At 41.0% G+C, this 23,167-nt stretch overlaps 1 protein-coding gene across 3 annotated transcripts in view; it reads right to left on the bottom strand.

Moving 5' to 3' along the window:
- Window positions 1-456: 456 nt before the first annotated feature.
- Window positions 457-23,167, bottom strand: part of DSP (desmoplakin) — a 40,679-nt gene continuing 17,968 nt past the window's right edge. Inside the window, exons 7-24 of one of the 3 annotated variants that reach the window (XM_059836058.1) lie at window positions 22,688-22,849; window positions 21,639-21,743; window positions 20,314-20,409; window positions 19,945-20,070; window positions 18,985-19,137; window positions 17,273-17,427; window positions 16,758-16,884; window positions 16,032-16,236; window positions 15,308-15,525; window positions 14,342-14,508; window positions 13,886-14,024; window positions 12,296-12,489; window positions 11,277-11,439; window positions 10,591-10,674; window positions 9,572-9,679; window positions 8,841-8,939; window positions 7,516-8,013; window positions 457-4,159 (exon numbers count right to left, since the gene is read on the bottom strand). In XM_059836058.1, coding sequence (XP_059692041.1) covers window positions 965-4,159; window positions 7,516-8,013; window positions 8,841-8,939; window positions 9,572-9,679; window positions 10,591-10,674; window positions 11,277-11,439; window positions 12,296-12,489; window positions 13,886-14,024; window positions 14,342-14,508; window positions 15,308-15,525; window positions 16,032-16,236; window positions 16,758-16,884; window positions 17,273-17,427; window positions 18,985-19,137; window positions 19,945-20,070; window positions 20,314-20,409; window positions 21,639-21,743; window positions 22,688-22,849 — 5,994 coding nt within the window. In that variant the 3' untranslated portion in view covers window positions 457-964. Of the gene's footprint in view, window positions 4,160-5,721; window positions 8,014-8,840; window positions 8,940-9,571; window positions 9,680-10,590; window positions 10,675-11,276; window positions 11,440-12,295; window positions 12,490-13,885; window positions 14,025-14,341; window positions 14,509-15,307; window positions 15,526-16,031; window positions 16,237-16,757; window positions 16,885-17,272; window positions 17,428-18,984; window positions 19,138-19,944; window positions 20,071-20,313; window positions 20,410-21,638; window positions 21,744-22,687; window positions 22,850-23,167 lie in introns of all 3 variants that reach the window. The other 2 variants (XM_059836057.1, XM_059836056.1) reach the window with 2 other exon arrangements.

The following is a 23,167-nucleotide window of genomic DNA, read 5'->3' on the forward strand; positions in this document are numbered from 1 at the left end:
TTAAGTCTATAACCAACTGCAGAAACAGGCTTTCTGCTCCTACGGGCATAGTTTCCATTATTGGTGCTATCTTCATTTTCCTACTGAAAATGCAGAATCAGAAGTCTACATTCATAAAAATGATGGATCAGCATTATGAAAAATAATGTGCCTGTACACTATTTTTATGACAAAGCTAGTATTTGCTACTTTTTTAAATGGTTCTTTCTCTAATCTGTACCTCCAAGAATGTTCATAGCTAAATTTAATAAGCACACAACAAATACTTTAAAACTTCAAAAGTTTATTGCCCAGAATAGCTCACTTGGTGCAGTTAGAGGGTTTTTTTCGTTACATGGAAATCAAGCAGAACAGTAGAAAATATATATGGGTAACAGTAAAACAAAAGCCCAGCCTAATAATAGCCCTTTATATCCACCAAGTTATACTTAAGAAAATGGCTAGTCAAACAGAGAAGTGGAGCATCTGGAAGACAGAGCTTTTCATGTTATCGTAGAGATTCTAAACCAATATTGAAGGCGTTTTCTGTCCATATTGTTAATATTTTTTTCTTCATAATAGCAAGTTGAAAAAGATCTATGTGGAAAAAAATTAACTACTGCAAGACTTTCAAACCTCAGTTATCAGCTTATGGGCTGACAGTTACAGGTAACAGGAGAAGGCACATGACAGAGTATTTAAAATATACAGAGACCAATTAAAATCCAAACACTAAAAGGAAATGGGAACCGAAACTCAAAATTCACAAATATGACTTTTTGCATCCCCTAATCTATATTCCATAAATTTGCATTCAAGCATTTTACAGCTTTTTCAGAAGAGAAGTTGAATACATTGAGAAAAGACTTAAGGGTTTTGCTTTGGGTTGCTTTGTTGTTGTTTTGGGTTTTTGTGTTTTTTTAGGAAAGGGGATCTAGAATAATCTAAACAATATTTAAATGCAGACACATTCCCTCACTTGTTATTAGCGCCCAATAGACCCGCTGCTGAAGGTTGAGTATGAGTAAGAATATGAAGAGCTTGCTGATGCATCAAAACTTCCTCTCCTAGACCCACTGCGTGAGCCTGAACGTGAGCCAGAGCGAGAGCCAGAGCGAGAGCCGGGTGCTGAGGAGACATTGTAGGGACTGGATATGCCTTTAGATGAAACGGAGGCTGCCTCCAAGAGTTTAAGCCCGGTGATGTCTTCCACCATTGACCGATTCATTGCATCTTTGTAGGATATTTTCAGCTTGGTCTTGGGGCAGGTCAGAATTTTGGGATAGCTATTAGTGTCTTGCAATTTCTGGGCAGCACGACCATCAATCAATCCATTCCTAATGGCTTCCTCAGTACTTATTCTTCCACGCACTTCTGGGTCCACGAGACCTCCAGTGAGGTACTGGAATTCAAGGAACCGCTGCCCAGCCTCATAAGGCAACCATTTTTCCTTCACTGCTTCAGCTGCTGACATCCTCTTGCGTCCGCCCTTTATGCCTTCGAACCCTATGAAGGCCTTCTGGGCTGGTTTGAGCCGTGTGGCCATATCCTGATCAATGATGCCTTGACTGGCAGCTTCCTGAAGTGAAAGCCTCTGGCCTGTGGTCGGGCATATTATGCCCCCTGTGCAGGCCTGGGCTTCAAGTAACCGTTGCCCGGTGATGCTATCCACGATGCCCCGTTGTATAGCTTCTGAAATGGAGATTTTCTCCAAGTTTTCTGTGTCAAATATGGCTGCAATGGGACTGCACTCTTCTGGGGTCTCTGAGAAAGAGCCACTCCTGATCAGCGAGGAAGAACTCCTGACACTCAGCACTGTGGGAGACCGAGTCACCGACTCATGCCGGAACACCTCATCAGTGCCGTTACGGCAGGAAATCATGTCTGCAAACTGCGTCAGGCTTAAACTGCCAGAACGGTACTGGTCAAAAAACTTCCTCTCTACCAGACCTTTATCAATCGCATCTTGGATGTCATACTGGCTACCTGTTTTTCTGTCAACAAGGACTACTCTACTGCTACCATCTGATCCTGTAATAGTTATTTCTTCCCACTCACACTCCTGTTCAGCTAGTTCTGTATAGGTGTCATAATCTATGAGGCCTTTGCTGTACGCCTCCTGTACGGACATTTCCCTGTTTGTTTCTGGATCTACAATGACAACCCGGCGCTTCCTAAGAGTGTTCTTCTGTGAGGTGTGCACCACCTTCTTCTTCTCTCTCAGGGGTAGAAGGCAGAGCCCTGTTGCTTCATCCTTTATGCATCTTTCTTTCAGCTGCAAGTAGGTCAAGTTCTCCTCTGTGTTGGGATCAAAGAACCCTTTGGTGTCATCACTTGGATCACTAAGGATCTGGTTGAGCTCTTCATTGAAGTAGCCACGCTTGTAGGCCGTCTCTACTGGCAAGCGGTAGCTCTCTTTGGGGTCAATGATTCCTCCAGTAGCAATCTGGGCCTCCAGCAAACGAATGCCATGGCCTCTCTCTATGAGCTCTTTGTTCATTGCTTGAAACAGAGAAATGATGTTTCCAGTTTCTGGGTCTTTGTACCCAGTGACAGCTCTTTCAGCAGAGAGAAGTTTCTCTTTAAATTCAATTCCAACAAGGCCTCTTTTGTAAGCTTCCTCGACGGGCAGCCTCACATTGCTGACAGGATCCACTATGAACCCTGTGGCTGCCTGGGCTTCTAGAAGTTCAAGGGCTGTCCCTGGTCTAACCAAACCTATTTTCATAGCCTGGTAAATGCCAAGTTTCTCTTTAGTAGCCTCATTGTAGATACCCGCAATACAGCTAGAGCCCTGAAGGAAATCAATAATTCTCTCACTCACTTCTTCCACTGTAATTGCACCTCTTTCCAAGTCATTCCGTGTTGATTCCTTAATAATTCCAGCCTCGAGCAGTGCATCTGCTGAGACGGGCTGCCTGATCCCTTGGAATGACATACTCCTCTTCTGCACTGGGAGGAGGAGCAGACCAGTGTGTGGTTCAATCCTACATTTTTCCTTCAGCTGCATGTAAGTGACTGCCTTTTTGGTGGTGGGATCTATGAAGTTCTTTGTAGTGCCTTGGCAGTTGTTTAGGATCCTGTACAGGTCTTTGTCAATCAACCCACGGGACAAAGCTACATCTTTGGGTAGGAAAACACTGTTGACAGGATCAACAATCCCTCCTACAGCCAGCTGAGCTTCAAGCAGACGAATCCCAGTTTCTCTGTCAACCAAGTTTTTCTTGATGGCTTCAGATACTGGCACGGTTTTGCCCGAGAAAGGATCTTTAAATCCTGTAATAGCCTTTTCTGCTGTATAGATTTGTTCTCTGTCATCGAAGTCGATCAGATCTCTGGCGATAGCACTGTCCACTGTTAACATCTCATTTCGGTGTGGGTCTATCACGCCTCCTGTTGCTGCCTGGGCTTCTAAGAGAAGGACAGCATTTTCTCCTGTAAGCAGCTGATTCCGTTTGGCCTCAACAAAAGAGTACTTCTGTCTGGGTGAAAGAGACACCCCTGCAATAGCACCTGCCCCTTTGAGGTAGGGTTCAATGTCAGCCGTGACTTCTTCCACTGACCTCTGCCCCTTCAGCAGTTTATCCAGTGTGAGTTTGTCTATCAGCTGACATTCATACAGCTGCATTGCTGTAATCTTCTTCCGCAGCCCACTGAACAGCAACTTGGAGGCATCAATACAAAAGTCTTCCTCAGTCTGCGTAGATCTGTGGGACCCATATGGGCGCTGCTTGAGTTTCTCGATCTCTCTTTGCAGCCTGAGACGCTCTGATTCCAACTCTGACTGGTTTTTGACAGCAGTCTCTTCCAGTCGGCACCGGTATCTCTCCTCAATCCGTTTGATCTCCATCTGCAGCCTTTCAATCTCACTCCTCAGGGTGTTCTTCTCCCTCTCACTCTTCTCTCTCTCACACTGGATCTTCCTTATGGATTCCTCTGTCCGGGAGTGCTGGCTCTTCCACTGATTGAGGTCATTCAGGATTTGTTGCTTCTCACTTTCCAGGCGTTGCTTCAAACGAGACTCTGACTCCAGGGTAACTTTCAAACGGTTCAGCTCCTCTTCTAATCTTTGCAGCCTGGCTTTGTCTTGCTCCAAAGCACTCATTTTTATCAGCAAGGTTTCTCTTTCTTGCATAATGTGACTATACTGATTTTTGGATTCTTGAATCCTATTGGATGCCTACAGTTTTAAAGAAGAAATAAACCAAGAGAGGATGGTTAGAGTTTATGCTGGTTAGAGTTATGCTCTCCACTGAACAATGCTCTTCAGCCTGCCATTTAACCTGCAGCAAGCTGCCACTGGAAAACACTCTAGTTGCAGCAGTGCCTTACCCAAGACCATGGATACACATAAACCAATGAAGGTACATTGTCCCTTCACTGACAGCATCTCTAGTACCACCAGAGACTCCATTCTGTTACCCATAGCCTTGATTTTCTGCTGATTTAGTTAGCTCTTTATAGCTTTTTAATACTTCTCATAGTACAACTACACATACACAGAGCATTCAAGACTCAAAGAGTCTGATGCTCAGCAGATGTACCCTAGCATAGTCCTGCTAACCTGCATAAATTTTTATCAGCTAAGGACTGGTCATACATGGATAAAAAGGAAATATATGACTCAATTTTCGCTTTCCTATCAGTTTCACATGTTACTCCAAACAATTTTACCTGTGTTGCTTTACATTTTAATTCACTTAATGTCTTTGTGTATGTATACACATACACAAACACCTACAAGCATGTACATTTATATGCAGTCCATATTAAACAGAATACCAGTTTATATATTTGTAATACATGCATAGCTATATATGCACAGATGTCAGATAATCCTAAATGTTAATATTTTTTAGAAATCAGTATTAAGATTTTTAAAATAAAGGAAAGAAAAACTAAATAAAGGAAAAAATAGCTGAGAATGGGAATGAGAAAAAAAATATAAAGGTCAAGTATAGGAAAAAGCAAAGAAACGTTTTCAAAAGTGCTTACTTGTATATATTTAAACAGTAGCTCTTTGGACAAGAAACTAGGCAGAAGAATGAAATATGAAAAAATGTTTTAACTGGTTTATGCTGTCACCTCAAGTTTAAGAAATAAGGGCCAATAGTAAAATTTGCAAATGCCCTTAGTGACTCAGGAACATAAATCCCCAAAACAGTCAAGGAAACGTAGGCTTTAAGTACCTTAGGTACAGCTGACATCATCATCTTTAATCCTCACTTGTAGTCAACACCTTACCCAGCTAAGCAGCACTTCGACAGGTTGTTGGTTCTGGGGTTTTTAGCTGGTTTAGTTTGATACCACTCAGGTCAGCCTCAAAGGACTGCTTTAACCCGTACTGGCTGAAACAGCCTGGGGAAGCACACAGCCAGCAGGGTACAGCTAAAGCACAGTGGTACTCCATGTACTCTCATCTTCCCCTGGGATGGTTTGGGGGAGACTGGCACAGACCCAGGTTTTCTCCTGGGACAAGGGCTGAGGGCAAGGCTCAGCTAGATGGTAAGACAGCTTATGGCTCCCTAGCACAGCTCCCAGGGAGTAAAGAGGCTAAGAAAGTGGCCAAATCCTGCCATTTTTGTTTAAAAATGAACCAGGGGAAGGGCCAGAAAGGGGATATTAGTCACAAGTACAGTGAACTTAAACAGCAAAGTGTGAATTAAGCTGATTCAAACAGACACTGCAATTAATTATATATCTGAGAGACAGTAAAGCTGGGATCAAAGTATGTGTGAATACCTCTAGAGCTTGCTTTTGGAATTTTTCAATTTCCTGTCTCAATTTTTCCCTTTCTTTCTGTAAATCATTAATCAACCCCTGAAGTTCCAGGGTTTGCTTGCTGCTTGTCTGAAGCTGATTCTTTAGTTCAGCAATGGCGGTATTTTTCTCATCAACTTCACTTCTGACCATTCTGAGGTCATCATACTCCAATCTAACATTTCGCAGCTCTTCCTCCAGTAACAAGTGTTCCTTGGTTAGGTTCTCGGTGAGAGACTGAAGCCTTTCGATTTCTATTTTGCATTCATTCAAGTTTTTGCTTTTCTCCTCAGAGGTTTTCTGTAAGTGCTCATATCGTAGGTGAGCCTGTTTTAATTGCTCCTGTTCTTGGACCAACTGACGGCGTAAAGTCTCAATATCAGATGTGTACTTTCTTATCTCCTCCATGTATCTCTGCTTCTCTCTCACATGACCGTCTAATACTTCTCTTTGGTGTCTAAGGTCATCTTCATTCCTCTTCTTTACAATAGACACTTCCTCTATCTGCTGTGTGAGATTAGTTATTTTAACCGACTGCTCTCTGAGAGATCTCCTCATGCCTTCTATTTCCTCCTCCAGTTTCTTCCTCCTGGACGTCTCCTCCATTACATTTTTATTCTGCCTGCAAAGTTCCTCTTCCAGCTTATGTTTCTGGATCTGCAAGTCTTTTACAGTGCTCTGAAACTTTGCACTTTCTTGATCCCTGCCTTTTTTCTCTTGCGAAACTCTTTCATAGTCAATTTTCAGTCTGGCCAGTTCCTGCTCTTGGATCCTCAGCTTGTTAATTGTCTCAGTAGCACTCGTGTTTGCTTTCTGCAGGTCAAACTGGACTCTTTTTAACTGACTGTTCTCATCCTCTAGTTCTTTTCTCTGACTTGTTTCTACATCCAACAACTTTCTCAGCCTTTCGATCTCCTTGTTTCTTTCCTTAATCGTCTTAGAAGCATCATCAAGCGACTGTTTGTACCGCATGCTCTCATCAGAGTGCCTCTGAATAACTTGTTTTAGCTCAATCTCCAGCTGCTGTTTCTTCTGAGAAAGCTCTGACCCAGCTGCCTTCTGCTGCTGAGCATTCTCTTCTATTTTCCGTAGATTATCTGTTGTCTGACTTATCGTATTCTTCAGTCTCCTAATTTCCTCACACAAATTCCTATTTTCTCTCATGGCATTATCAAGCTGTGTTCTATAATTATTTGTGTCCTCTTCCTTTTGCATGGTGACCTGGTGAATTGTGGTCTTTGTGATATTAATCTCAGTTTCATATTTGTTCTTTAAACTAATAATTTCCTCATCATAACTGTTCCTTACCTTAGCCAATTCATTTTCAAGTTCCCATCGGCTTTTAGCCTCTTCCTGAAGCTGAACCTTTAGCCTTTCCAGCTCCTTAGTTTTATCCTGAATAGTTGAGGCAGCTTCCTCAAGAGCCTGCTTGTATCTTGAGTTGTCTTCTCCACGAAGCTGAATGATCTGTTTCAGCTCCAGCTCTAACTGATGCTTTTGCTGTGACACCTCAGAACTGCAAGCCTTGTGCTGAAGAGCATCTTCTTCTGCCCTCCTCCGTTGGTCTGTGGTTTGCAGAATGGCATCATTCAGCCTCACAATCTCATCCTTAAGATCTCTGTTTTCTCTTGTCAGTCTGTCAACCTGGGCTCTGAGGCCTTTTGCATCATCATCTTTCTGTGCAGCTATCTGCTGGATTGTGGTCTTCTTAATATTAATTTCTGTTTCATACTTGTTCTTTAAATTACTCATCTCCTCGCTAAACTGGTTTCTTACCTTAGCCAGCTCATTTTCATATTCCCTCTTCCGTGTGCCTTCGTCCTGAAGAAGAACCCTTAATCTTTCTATCTCGTACTCCTTCTCCTTGATGACCTTCTCAGACTCTAACTTTTGCCAACCAAGGCTGTCTTTCTCATTTTGTCTTGTTTTCTGCAGCTGGTCATAGTCATTCTTCTGCTGCTCATATCTATCCTCCAGCAATTTCCTTTTCCTTTTCTCATCTTCAGTCTCGTAAGTCAGCCTGGTTATTCTGTCATTTAGATCCTTTATTTGGGCATAGCACTTGTCCAGGTTTTGCTTAGCAGAATTTCCATCCATTTCAGCTTGTCTTTTCATCTCCTCCAAACTCATCAGCTTTGCCTTGAGCTGAGAAATGTCCATCTGGTACTTCTGCAGATTTTGCTCCAAGAACTTATGTTTGTTGCTTGTCTCTGAATTTGAATCCCTGGCAAGCCTGAGTTCTTCTTCCAGGAGTTCAATTTTGGTGTTTTTCATCTGCAAAATGATAGCAGAAAAACAAACAAACAAAAAACCCACATAAACATTTGTGACAACTGTTTCAAAATCATCACATGCAATACAATATACCTTTGTAACACTGACATTTTTTTCTCTGCTTCAATGACAACTCATAATCCTTTTTTATTTAATGTCATCAAGACAAATTCTGGAATCCTTATTTATTCAGAGTCAAACCTCATTCAGAAATCAGCATAATTACTTTCAGAGGGGAAATGGTACTTGATGGGGGGAGGGAGATGCAATACAGATAGTAAAATCTGATGTACCAAGAGTTCACCAGCAAAGTATTAAATAGCCTCATTTAAAATCTCCACAATTTTCAAACAGGTGATTTACATTCCATGTATGTGACCTCTTAAATGGGCCTCTGTTGCCACTGAGATCAATCAAATCAGGAGTAACTCCGTTTGAAACACTGTAGATATGGCCTGAAATGAGGTGTGGTCCCTTAACCATGAGGAGCGTTTTCAGTACTGAGATAATTGTATTCGCACTGAGATCAAGGCTCTGATGGGCAGAGGAGGACCTCTTGCATGCTTTGATGAGCACCTCATGATTACCAAGAAGGCCAATGTTCTCCACCTCACACATGACCTTGGAGGTAACTTTGCAATATACTGTGCTCTTTGACAAAAGATGCATGAAACTGCTTACATGCCTCCTTCATGGGACACCACTGAGCTCAGGGTTTAGTTTTATGGACTGTTTTGCACTGTATTTAAGCAGAAAGTCTTTGATCAGTGATAGCTTGCTAATCTGTGATAAAAATAGAAGGTAAATAAAATAAAGAGTCAGATTACCTTCAAGTCCTCCATGCTCTTTAACATTTCACTTAAGAATCTGTAATAATCTCCTGATCTTGTAAGAAGCTCTATGTAGCGAGACTGAGCCTCACTAGCCTTGAAAGGAAAGAAAATTGTTAGCAGCTTGTACTACAGAGTTAAATATGAACATACCTATGTTTCAGATCATTTAAAGGATTACAATCCACTTGATGAAACATATCACTTGACAAAGTAAAAAGCAAATTCTTCTCCTCACAAATTCACATGACTTTCTGAGGACCCCAAATGTATAAACTCTCTCTTCTGATAAACCCACACCTTCTTTTTCAAGATTATTTCCCCCCAAGGCTGCCGTGATATTAAAAAAGGCTTCATCCCCTGGTTCATCATGCTCTTCCTGTCTGACAGTCACGAGTAATCTAAGTTAAACTTTTAATAGTGGTTAATTCCCAGGTTGAAAGTGACTAAACCACTTGGGGCATGAATCTTACTTTCTCACAATATGTATGCAATGGACATTGAATAGGAATGAGGTAAATTCCTGAGGGCTAATCTACGGTCTAAATGAGCCCAAGTATGATCTTACAGCACAGCAACTACTCTGCACTAATTCTTTGTGCTTACGTGCTTAGTACATATTACCAATGACAGTGCTAATTATTAGAATACAGCTGGATATGACTCACAATGGCTCACATGGACAAATAAATGTATTCAAAAGATTGATGGGGAGGAAGGAAAGATACCTCTTGAAGAATCAGCACTGCAGGAGACTGAACCACACTCTTCTTGATAGGTATGTTGAGCAATGTTTCTAACCCGGAACTGTAGGAAGCAACCTGTAGTTCATAATCCTGTAAAACAACAGGGAAAGGTAAGACCCATTTAACAACTGCCAAGGAACTCTCTGGGAATCTGGATTTCCCAAAATGCAAATAAAGTTTCGGCGTCGTTTTGGGTTTTTTAATAAAAAGCTACATTTTCCCTTTTTTATATCTCTGGCCATGTACTGATGATCCTCTACCAGAAACAGAAGCTCATCAGTTCAAGTACCACTGTGGAGACTCATGGAGGAGAATGACAAAGGGAAAAAGAGAAAAAACATTTTACAAAAAAGGGAAGATACTTGTTTCCAGTAGTTGAGGGTTACCCGGAGGTGAAAAAGATTCATGGGAGCAACTGGTCTAGGTACTGTTATCAACAAAAACTTCATCGGAAATAACTGTCTCTGCATCTCTTTCATATCACTTACACCGTGCCACATATGTAAGATCTTTGTCACAGAGAGTAAGATTGAGCTGGCGAAAACACGGATATAAAGGTGACAAAAATGCAAAGACCACAAAACCATTCCCTGTATATCTTCTTGGTTTTCATGGCTATTGCACACCATTCCTCCTGCTAATCTGCATTTGTCTTGCCTCCTAGACCAGATCCTAATCAGACCTAATTCCTAAGCTACAAAACTGTTCCCTACTCCCTTATTTTTTTAACACGTGAACTGGAAAGTTTGGTCTGGCTAGAAGGAGGCTTTGATTCTCCTGAAGAGAAGCTCTCACTGGTATCTCCTGCATCATCCTGTGGTCTTCAGGTGACAAGTACACAAATTGCCTTCATTATATTTTGTACACACAAGTGCTTCATCCCAGCAATTTCTGCACACACATCAGGGATCCAACATTTCACCTGCCAGCAAAGCAGAGACAATGGGATGCGCCTGACCATGAAAAAACCACACCCCGTAAAAATGCTGAAATCCAAGTACCTTAATCGCAGCTGAGCACTGATCTGCATGCTTGAGAAGCTCCTCAACTTTGTCTCGCTTCCCACAGATTTCACTGTGCAAGTTCTGTCAAGAAAAAAGTGAACCGTGAAGCACTCCCTCAAGATTTGCCAGTATTTCCTCCTGTACACGCTGCCTCCATCACAAGGCACCTGCAGTATGAGACCACTGCAACCCCAGAGGCTGAGACCTGACATGACCTGTAACTGTGCAGTTTTTACAACTGCAAGCTCTCTGTGCATGAGAAGGTTGTTCTCAGAAAGAACACCTAGCAACCCAGCAACCCCCAGAGCTGGGAGAGTTCCTTGACTTTAGCTTACGTGTATTTCCTCGCTTTTTATTTTTGTGCTGTAATTCGTCCCATAAGTTGCACCATCATACAGTCCCTTGAATTAATTCAAACCTGATGTGTAAAAGTGTCAATGATCATGCAAGAGCCAAAAAATGGTCTTGTTCATAATCTGTAGCAGCAGTGACAGAAAGTAATGAGGATAATATTATTTCCTCTCTCCTGCCTTCTACACAGGTGGTGTTTTTTGGTAGCTTGCGTACTTTGTAATTCAAAACAGGCCACTGTATTGCAGACCGCACTGAAACTGGTATTTTCTGAATAGCAAAACAATTTAAAATCCAGATAATTGAAGACGACTCATTCAGGTGCTGCATACCTTCTGATCGTGTAGGTATCTCATGATAGTGTTGCAATCACACAGCTTCATGGACTCAATAGAATCCTGCCTGCGCTTGGCATCACAGATCCATTTGCACAGAGCCTGGTAGAGATCTCGGTAAGTTTTCAGCTGTTTGATCTGCCTTTCTAAATCCCATGATCTAGAAAAAAACGGGGAAAACTGTCAAAATGGAAAGTACATTCTCTTTCTCTCTCTTTGAAGATTTTTCAGAAATAAGACACAGTAATAAACTAGGTTAAACTATGGGAAGCTCTAAAAGGAGATTCTGAACAAAGATTTTAAATAAATGAGACTTGTACTGGTTATTAGTCATGGGTTTCTAGTGCCTCACTTTTGAGTAACTCTGCAATACCTGGAGGTTGGCACTTCCAGTCAACTAAGTGAGGGATGGATAAAATCTTGCAGTGATAAAAATCAAGTTCACCAATTTCAGTACTCTTGTTCTCAATTTTCACCAAAACAGCCAGCACCTGGTCAATTTTTATTAATAGTACTAGATTTTGTCCTGAAGTAAAAACGAAACAAATCACACATCAAAAAACCCACAAATGATGAGAATATGCCTTCAGTTCAATAAAGCATTAGAAAAAAAATTGTTGTCATTTTTTTTACTTAATTCTTAGTGTTAATTTTTTAACTCTCAGGTAGGTATAGGGTAATTAGGAATAAGCATGGTTGCTTTGTTTGAGGGGGAAAATGCTGACTGGAAGTACTTAATCCAAGAACATTAGCAAGAATAAAAAAATAATTAGAACAACTCCTTAGCACATACATTATACATTTACATGAATAACTACATTCTCCTGCTTGGTCTTACAGAATCCCTTTTAAAGTATGTTCAACCTATTCACAGTTGCTCTAGTCTTATTGCCCTGAAGTCATCATTTGTCCTCTGGAAGTGATGATTAGTGCACATCAGTTCTTTTAGACTCACTGTTAAGATGATCTTAGTAGCAACAGCAACAGGAAGAAGCTATTAGGAAATATGATCAAACCTGTTATCTATCTGCTTATCAGCTCTCTGCCAGCGGTCTATTAGCTGGGTAACTTTGTCACAGAACTTTCCAATGTCCATGTCATACAGGGTATATGACTGGCAAGACTGTGAGTGAATCTGAAGCGTTTTCTGCAGCTCGTTTTCCAGGGCATTCAGTAGTGACTTCTTCATGTTTAAGTCTGCTTTCATTTTCTGGAGAAAAACCAAAATGCTGTCATACATTTAATTCTTGAGAGGATACTCAAATTTAACCATCAACAGCATGCACAATGTGTTGGGATCTAAAGATTTTGTTTCTGCTTCAGTAAGGTATGTACACTGACGTCAGCTGGACTTAATACATTAAAAGTGAAACACCTACTTTGGTAAACAGAGTTTGACTTAAGAACGTGTTTAAAGTTAGACTCACTCTTAAATAATTTGCTAAACCAAAGCCCTCTGCTGTCATATTCTGTAGCTAACATTTGAGTTTCTCAGAACTATAGAGAGCAGCTATCCCAAAAAAAAAACCCCAATAAAAAAACCCCCACAAAACAGGAAGAGCCTGCCATGCTTGTTCCTCAAAACAACTGCCTAGAAAGTTTCATTGAAGCATAGAAGATTCCTGTACTTGCAACAGTTGTGGAATCAAGCCTCAAGATTGGCATAGCCAGTTTTTAAATGTTATCTAAAAATGGGCACAGATTTTTTTTTCCTGTTTACATTTTTATAAACATCTTCCATGAAGATGTTTCTTTACACACGTGCTTGTTTGTGTGCACATACTCACGTACTGTGGGGTATCACCAAATGGCATATACAGTGCAGGCGGTGTTCTGCCTTGCATCCCCCAGTCACAGGGATGACTTCATCCTTCGATAATATGCTCAAGCACTCTTTTTTTGTGTAGCTCAAATTTACACCAGCTAAGAACAGCTCCCAGCAACTGAACTGCAGCTCTCATTTAACATGATAAAAAGGTAACCTGGTTGTGCTCCATTTGTGCCACCTACACACTTTTTCCCTACTACACCTGAGAACAGGAAAGAATGAAAGAGTCCCTATTCTCCCAAAGGCATTCGGTGCAAAAAGGACCAGCTCAACGCCAGTTAAAGACTAGTTCTGCAAGCCAACAAAGAATAACTACAAAGCAGTTATTCTTTGCCATCTCCCCTTGTACAGGGTGGATAGTTCTCACCATAAGATTTGAAATGGACTCTATGGCAAAACCTGGACACACAATAACATTCAAATTTACTTGTGACAACTGGATGACAACAAGGGCAATTAACAAGCCTTTTTGCAAGAAAGGAGGTATTGCCTCCAAATCCAGCTTCATAAGTAATACAAATAAACACAGATAATGGATTACGGAGACCTTCCATGCCACTGGCTTTGCTGTGGGGGCAGCAACAACCAGGGGATGGAAGTAGTAGTAACCCGTACATTCCTTCCAATAATTTGCAAAAGCATTGTATGTCTGTGTCACTGTATGTCAGGATCAGCATTTCCATCTCCTGTGGTTTCAGAAGTGTTTCACCCAGCTCAATAGACCAGTGTGGCAGCTATGAATTTTGCCTTGCTGTGTCCTTGGGTCTTGGCCTCTCACCTTCAGACAAGCCCGATAAGCCTCCACTTTATCAAGATCCAAAGGAACAGTCTCCTCTTCAGACAATCGGACTTCAAAAACTCTGATGACATCTTCTGTTTGTAGAATAATCTGGAGCAGACACCTCAGTGCATTCAAGCTAAAATAAATAATACAAGACAAATCCGTTATGGACTGGGACAGGAAAGGTGATATTTCTAATTAATTGCAGATCATTAGATAAAGAGAATAGACAATACAGAAGAAATTCCAGTGATACCTATGATTCTCACTTCTTTTTTTAAAGTCTTCCAGAAAAGAGAAGAAATTCACAGAAGTGTCTGTTTCTACACACATGTACAGCATTTGTAAGAAAGAAGGTGTAATTTTACACTACTGGTAACAAAAGGCAGGTTTCTGGACTAAAAATTATGGAAGAAAGTGAATGATTTATTGCTACAACCTCAATTTTCTTACCTGTCTAAGTAGCCAGCAGAAACACCATTAATATTTTCCAGTTTTTGAAATAGGGCATTTATCTCTGACTGCAAATACACATACTTTTCACAGCCTCTGAAGTTAGGCAGCAAGTCCTTATGCTTATTGAGGGTTTCAGCCATTATTTGAGAGTCATTCTGCACACCCTAAGGAAAAAGAATGCCCAATTTACACATTTTTGGTGGCTGAATGATCATTCTACAGCACATACGCAATTAGTATCCTTATCCAAATAGTCTACTGTTATCTAACCAGCTTGACTGAGGACTGAAGCAGTGCCTAAGCTTGCTTTCTTCAAGGTAAGTAACACTGGGCGGTTTCTGTTTTGCACAGTCCACAACAGGTAATACATCTTTTTGAGCTCCTCATCCACTCTGAAGCTCAGCTCTGTTGAAAGCAGAGCACTTTACTGCCAGCTGACTACTGCACTCGGTAAAAGTTCCAAGGTCCTTCTGCTCTTAAGACCTTTACAACCTCATTGCCTCAGGGGAATTTCTCATATACTGAATCTGTTCTCGTTTCTTACTCATCTTCTCTCTCCAGTCTCCTTCAAATCTTACGAGCTGGGAGAGGGAGGGAGTTTGTAAGCCTTATCTTTCCACTCTGCATTCCACAGACAGCCCTTCAGAGGTAGGTGATAAAGTGGGACCCGTGCAAAAGGATATTAATAGTGCTTTAAACCTGGATGAGGCTTAACATGAGTTCATGTCCACTTGATATCAGGCTTTCTATATTCTTTGCCTGACAGAATTTGACTTCTAAAATCCTAGAGTCAACTTTTTCTACTTAGGAGCTAAACTTCAATCCAAATCATCATAGTTAGCTTCCATTTTTCTGCACAGGATGTGTGTCTTTCCCAGCTGATCAGAAATACAACTGCAGCATGCTCTGCAGCACAGAGTCATACTGCGCTTGAGACACTCAAAGAAAAACATCCACAGTTACCTCTAAATCCTTTATTCTGACTGAAAAGTCATGCACAGCCCCTTGATCCACTCCAAGAGGAGCTCTTTGAACCATCCGAATCTCAGAAGCTTCAATCTGACGCCGAAGTTTCTGAAGCTCCATCAGCAGCCAGGCCTCCTGCTTCTCATGTTCTCGGTTTCTCTCGTTAACGATAATGGTGTTTGAGGAACCCACAGGACAGGTCTCAGTTGGGACCACTGTAAAATGAATTGGGTAAATGTCAACTGCCAGAGAACTGAGCACCTACATATAGAAAGCCAATGCAGTGCCAAAATGACCTAAGCACTGATTTGATCTGTAGAACTGAGAACATGTGGAAGATCTGGGCCCTTTTGCAGCTGTTTCAAGTAATGAAATCTCCCCTTCACAAAAAGAGAAACTTGTTTCCTCAAATGCAGCAGTGCTGTTTTGCTTCCTAATAACTGAAAACATATCAGATGGGCTAAATTACTCATTTTCCCAGCAAGTTCCATGAACTTCAGAGGACTATTCCCAGATTCACACCAAAGGAAGGAAGAACAAAACATACTCTTCCCTGCACATGGCCAGTTTTGTTATATGAGGAGACAGCAGTACAATTCTTGAACATGTTTCCATTCATATATTTATGAGAACATTTTCACATAAAAAGAATGCACCATCACCCCCCAAACAAAGAAACCCAAGCAGTACAATCTCTACAGAAAACAGGAGGACAACAAACCTATTTGTGGCTGCCGTGGTTGATTAGGCAGTTGTATAATCAAGGTTTGGTAGTGCTTCTGAGCATCAGTGAACTGAGTCTGGATCTTTCGTTTGTCTTCATCACCAAACATCTCTGAGCCTTGGCTGTTCCTTAGGAATTCTTGATAATGGATCTCCAGGTCAGTTATTATTTTTTGGTAATCTTCCTTACGCATTGTTTTCAGCTGAAATGATGAAGAAGAGAATTTTGAAAACAAGAAGCAATTGGGGAAGGTTTACAACCAGTTAATCATTAAGGAACAAACTAATACACCTATAGAAAAAAAAAGGAATCACATTTTACAATAAAACCTACCCAGACTGCCTCTAAAAGTATGGGCTAAATGTGCCCTTTGAGCTAATCTATTCTTGTTATAACCATTTCATAACTTAAGAACAGTTTGAAATTCTACCTCTTACTCTGTCTATCCATGTCCTTGCATAGTGGGAACAAGTACAGCAAGTATGTAATAAATCCCCTTAGCTAATCTTCCCATTTATCCATATCATGTTTGAACGTGAAAGCATTTTGCTTCTCCTTTAATAAAACGACAATTTCTATATATAAGTGTGCAACCCAGGAGAAGGAATGCCCACAGTTTTGCAGAACATACATCTGCGCAGGACACAGCAAGCACTGTTTGGGACAGCAGAGGTCAGGTCATGGCTGTCCCTGGTCTACAGGTAAGACCAGCTGGAATCTTACCTTAGCAATAGTCATCGCTCTGATTTTCTCAATGTCAATCATGCAATAATGCCAAGATACCAGGCTCTTCATGTTGATATACAGCTGGTTCCACAAAGCTAAAATAGCTTCATAGTACTGCTCAATTCTGAGATGAGAAAAGAAATGTCATGGTCAAAACGTGTGTGTCCTTGTAGAACAGCTACAAAACATCCCAAGAAACATCCACCAGATGTGGAGTGTGTTAAGGCTTGTTCTCTGCTAGAAAAAAATCTTGGAAATGAATTTATCCATGACTTTCATTATTAGAGGTGAGAAAAACCTTGTAAAAGTTAAGTTTTAAATATTTTTAGATCCCAGCAAGCTTCACTGAAGTGAATTTCCTCAAGTCAAGGGCCTAGTCCTTAATCTCCCACTCTTACAGGATGGGGGGGCACTCTGATCAAGGCACCGACCAGGTTTTGTTGTTTGCTATTTTGAGCAAACTATTCTATCTACTCCCAGTGGTAGGTGTCCAAACCCAGGCAGCAACTCACTTGGTAGCAAGGTCCACTGCTAATGGATTGGGGGGTGGGATGATAAGACTAACAGATGGCACCAGCATATCCACTCCTCCGGGGCCGGTTACCAGCCACTTGCTGCGCTCATTATTGTCCTTCATGATACATTCATCTCCTTTGCGCACCGTTTTCTGTAAGGAACGGAGAACAACATTTTTTTCTTTAGTTAAGTAAGATGCGGTTTCTAGGAGAGACAGACAAGGAAGATGCATCTAGACCACAGAAGTGGGAGTGCTTCCCAGCTGCCAGGTCTGGGTGCGCATCTTGGCTTTATACTGGCGCAAGAAATCAGTACAGATCAACCTCTTCTCCCTGAATCTGGTTTTCATGTGAAGAAAACCCAAGAAAACCAAGTGGGAGCCACAGAACACTCTCAACAGTTGCCAGTCCAGTTGATCATCAGACTTGGGGCTTGCCATGACAAACATCAAACGCTGAGTGTGGACACAAGGCCACAGTAAGCTACACAACCATGTATGGCTGTAAGTCAGTGAGCTGGAGGCGTAAGGATGCTTAGTGCTGCGTCCGTATTTGCAAAGGGACTGGGAACGAGTGCGGCAGAGCTAGATCCACTAGCCCCAACCACCAGAAATCCTGAAAACCCTGTGGCCATGGGTGTGGCCACGGTGCAGGTTACAACCCACTCACATTCACCCAGAGGGGGAAGCTCCTCCTATCATTTACCCTGACAGGACTCTCTCCTTCCGTCACACCTCTACAGCCAGCAAATAGATTTTTTGACAGAACCTGGCCACAGACTTTGCATTGACCTGACCATGCAGGGGCTCCAGACTTGTCTGGGCTTACCTTTGCCTGAGCAGAATTTAGCATGATTAACTCTAAAAGCAATTGCCAAGCAGTCAGGTAACCATTGCCTAAATTTGTTTAGCTTCACTTCTAGTAATGACAAGTAGTTACTCTGTGTGGGCTGAACTTCTGTGACTCTGGAATAAAATGTGGTATGGAAGACCACAGACACAGAGTGGATAGCAGAAACCCCAGATCCTAAACACAAATCACAGTGGTCAATTACTGGTCACTGCAGGAGTGCAAGCTAGTGAATCAGGTAAAACAAGTTTTACAGATAACAGAACAGGAAAACCGGGTAATTAGAAACCAGTGAAGAGAAAGAGCACATAAGCAGAAAATGCAACTAAGCAGACTGTTAAGAAAAGAAATATAGAAATAAACCCAGGCAGCCCCAGTACTGAGGAGGAAGAAACCACCACCATTAATTTCATACTCCATCCAGCACAAAACTTGCGATACCAATGACTCATTGTACGTTCCCTCATCTTTTGTTAGATGAAGCGTTGACCTAAAGACCCAGAAGGACACTGGAAGGGTGAGCAATCACCAAAAGAAAGGAGTAGATGCTGGGAAGCATCTGTGTAACAATCTTAACCCAATTATCAATGACACTTTTTTGTGCTAATTTGAACTATGAGTATTAATGCTATTTAATGGACTAATAATAATCATTTTGACTAAACTTATTAACCAACCAGAACCTAGCTTGTTTAATCATAATTGCATGAAAGTCAGAGCTTTTTTGTTGGCAAAATTTAAATGTTGACAAAAAGCAGACAAAGGGGATACACCTATCAGCTCAACAGTTTGTTTACCAAATTATTTGCCATGTTCTAGTTTACATGGTGTTCATTCTCAGCCAAAAAGGGATACAGTACCAGATCCTGTTTGTAGTCACACAGAGCCTTAAGGATAATGGGCTTGTTACTCCGGTAGTCCGGGTTACGTGGCTTCAGCTGCACAATCTTCTTGGATTTATTCACCAAACTCTGCACTTGCCTCTTGTATTCAAGAATTCTCTCTCGTTCATTCTACAAAGACAAGTGTATGTTAAAAATTCATTCTAAAAAGAAACCACATTTAGTTCCTACTGTTTTGTTAAGAGGATATATCTGGAGCTCCCTGTAGGCAAAACTTCCTTTAGCTCCAGCTCTGGCAAGCTGCAAATTTTGCAAAACTTGCAAAGCAGGTTTTTCATACAGATCTGCAACGTGGTTAAAGTGATATGTAAGAAACACAGGAATAAATTGAAAGAATCTATTATAACATGAATGCTAACAAAAAGTAGTAACTACACTCTCAAACTTGACTTCATCAACTGCCCTTTTACATCACTGACCATTTTTCCTCCAGTATATTCAACTGGAAATTGTAGTACCTAACTCATGGTGAGCAAATAGTTAGCTAAAAAAGCTACGAGTTAAGTCCTTTCAAAGGGACTACAGCAATATAGAGTGGCATGATGAATCATTTATTAAATGCATTTATCCTTTGAGGCAAAATCTATTCTATCACCTATGAATGAAATTCTTTCCTTTTCTTAATTTGTTAGCACATCAGAAACTTGGGAATTTGTTGGGCTCAATCCAGATTTAAAAAGAAATCAAGTGTTCCCAAACAGTATTACACAAATTAAAATAACACTGATCCGTCTGTAGGCTTTCCTAAGAAATGGGCAGGAATATACGTTTTGTTTTCAAATATACGTTATGTTTTCAAGTTCATACAGCACTGTATATAAACATTGCAGTACACCTGGGTTTACATTTGGTATCTGAAGAAGGCAACTGATTTCCAAGGAATGGAGACTATAACCTGTGAGATGGGTGTGACAATACCTCCAGCTCTTTGATCTGCTCCAGCAAAGATTGCAGTGACATGCTTTTATCACAGATGAACTTCTTTCTGATGGAGTCTTGTAAATTCTTCAGGTAGCACTCTGTGGCTTGGGCCTCTTCAAAAAACTACAGGAGAAAAGGTGGGATTTCAGTTGTACACAACTCTTAAAAATATCTGCTAAAAATCAATGGATTCCTTTCATGAGAAATCCCAGGTCACATCTGGCAGAATGGTAGCATCTACAATATGGTAACATTGTGTTATGCATAATTGTGCGCGGATTTAGAAATTCTGGTACAGAAAAAAATACTGTGATGGGATTCACACTTTTATTAAAAGTAGCGTGAATTCTCCACATCACTACTCACCTGAAAATAAGCCGCATTCTCTTTCAGATGAACATCAATGCATTTGGTGATCTGAAGAATCCAGCTCCATTGAGTTTGTAATGTATCCATGTAGGCCTAACAAAAATAGTAATATACAGAACTCAAACCACCACATTGATCTCTCTCCCATACCCAGACTCAAGAAAAAAATTTTATGCTCCACATAAATGCAAATGAAAAATCTGCTAAAACAAATTAATGCACACCAGAATAACACAATTCATGCAAATAGTTCCCCGACTTCTAAGCATCTGCCTAATTGAAAAGAGTTAAATACCTGCTTGTGGCATGCAGAGAGAAATTTGTTCATGCCTTGAATTTTGTTTGACCAGCACAAAGCCTGAAGTGCATGAACAAAAAGGGGTGAAATGCACAAACAGTAGTGCAAATAAAATATTTCAGTTGCAAGTTGTCATGTTCTCCTTCTTCCAAGGAACACTGTCAAACTTTTTTTTTTTTTTTTATGATGGCTATTTTTAAATTCAAACTTCTCAAATAGTCCTCATGTATATCGTTTAGAAAATTACATACAACTTTTACTTCACTGCTGGAGCTTACAAGGATCTTTCCTTTAAGGCAAAAACTGATCACAGAAGAAACATGAATGGTGATTTTACACAACTTGATAACAAAGTAAATACACTGAAAAGCAGAAAGGACTCATTTTTCTTCCTATTAGCTTCTTTCAGTTTCAGGGTTCTTATGCACTCTTAAAACAATAACAACTACAGCATTTCCTAATAAAATGAGATTTTTCCAAATTGTTGCAGCCTTTGTAATTGAAAGGTAAATGCAGACCAAGCTGTGAAAGTAAAAATGTCTTGGCTAAGCTGTAGAAACGCCCTATGAATTCAGTTGCAGAAAGTATTTGCACCTGGATTAAACATAAACCCTCAAAGGGTGTGGCTTTCTTCAAAACATGCCTACTAAGATAGAAGAACAATGACATGCCTTACTACCATAAATTCCCCTGCACTGTAGTCAATTCAAACCAGATACAGCAATTTCAATACGCTCAGACAACTCCCTAAGCCTCGTACTAATTTTTACATGCATCTATCATCAAATTTGATAGCAATGAGAGCTCTCCCCATAGCTCTTAAGAAGTCTGCAGTTGTTGTCACCAGGCTTGTAGAGGAAGGTAGTAACATTTATTAGAGTAGTTCATATAAAAATGGACATGCTTTTTGGCAGGCAAACCCTTCTCAGGTCCAAATGCAGCATTTTATTTGTGGACTTTCACTGAGAACTTTTCCCATGTAGCAACTAAAGGAGTAAGTAAAATCACACAAAGTCTAACTCACCTCAATTTTGTCTGAAGCAGGGTGCTGGTTGAGCACTAGCTGGTCGCTTTCTTGCTTTAGCTTGTTGAGTTCTTTTTCTTTAAGCTCCAGTTCACTCATGCGTTTCTAAACAACCAAAACACAGCATTAAACAAGCCCCCAAACTTATGCTGCATAGGATGATTTACTTAAAAATTTTCCAGATAGTTGTGATAGTGTAAAATTATCCCTGCTAATACTACACAGTAATTCTATTCAGCGTACTGAACTTAATTATGAAGACAGTAGAATTAAAGAAGGTACAATCATCTCAGTTCTAGTCTCTAGGCTTGCTGCTTCACAGAGCAAAGCACCCAAAGTTCTGCCTTTCCTAGGAATGATGGAAGCAAAAGTGACTGCATCTTGCAACATCCAGAACTGAACTAAAAAAAGAAAAAAAAAAAAAACTCCTTAATAATGTGAACTTTCATTCCTTTTTTAATTTGGTGATCAGCACCAATATTGGCTAAAGAAACGCACATGCTCAATTTCCCTACAAACCCACAGAAGACAAGGAGCAGCGCAAACTACCTCTGACAGTGTGCTCAACGTGCTGCTGGCAAAACCATCAGAGGAAGAGAGAGCAGTTCCCTCTAGTATAATTCTACTTCCTGATGACAGATATCAGGGCCGAATACAGGGACCCCCTAACCCCTACATGGTCCTGACAGGGAGACTTAAACTGCTTGATTCAAGTCCCTTAGTTTAGCATGCCAACATAATGACTGTGTGCACAAGCTACGTGTGATTACTAGTCCACACCAGACTGTACTGATAAGGCCAGCTTCCAAGGTCAAAAGAAACCATAACAACTGGTTGAATGGGAGCACAATCTTCCAACGGATGTCCATTCTTGACTCAAAAGGTTGTCACACAGTACTTAATCCAAAAGTGTTGATAAAAATCCCCAGCAACTTTGAAAGAGTGAAGAAATGCCCATTCCGTGATCAGTCATCCTGAGCCAGGCTGTTCCTCCCTCACTATCCCAAAAGAGTGCCCATGGAAAGTATAGGGAGGTTGAGCTGTCTTACAGAGAAGGCCTCCTGCTTCCTGGCAATGTCAGTGTTCCTGTCACTCCAGTCATAAAGAAGCTCCTCTTCCTCACAGTCATTGATCCACATGATCTCTCTGCTGGTGGCTTGAATGAGGTTCTGGAATTGACGGAGCTGATCCATTCTTTCAAAGGAGTATTTCTGCAAGGAATTCCAGAAATGAGAAGCCATAATCACAGAATGCCTGTGCTGGGTAGAGAACGGGAAGCCAAGAGGACAACATGTCCTTCCCCCTCCCGCCCCAAACTAAAATAACAGTAAAATCCACACATCTATAAAACCTGTTGGCAATGGACAGCAGATAACGTGCCTGGGTTTATGAAAGCTGCTGGCAATGGTCAGTGGACAACACGTCTGGATTTACCCAACAATGGGAACTTGAAGTCAGCAGCTTCCAAAAGTCATTTCAAACACAACTGTAGCAGATATGTAGGCAGGCAAGCAAAAAGACATGGGGGA

The sequence above is a fragment of the Gavia stellata genome, chromosome 3, assembly GCF_030936135.1.
Source record: "Gavia stellata isolate bGavSte3 chromosome 3, bGavSte3.hap2, whole genome shotgun sequence".
Classification (NCBI taxonomy): Eukaryota; Metazoa; Chordata; class Aves; order Gaviiformes; family Gaviidae; genus Gavia; species Gavia stellata.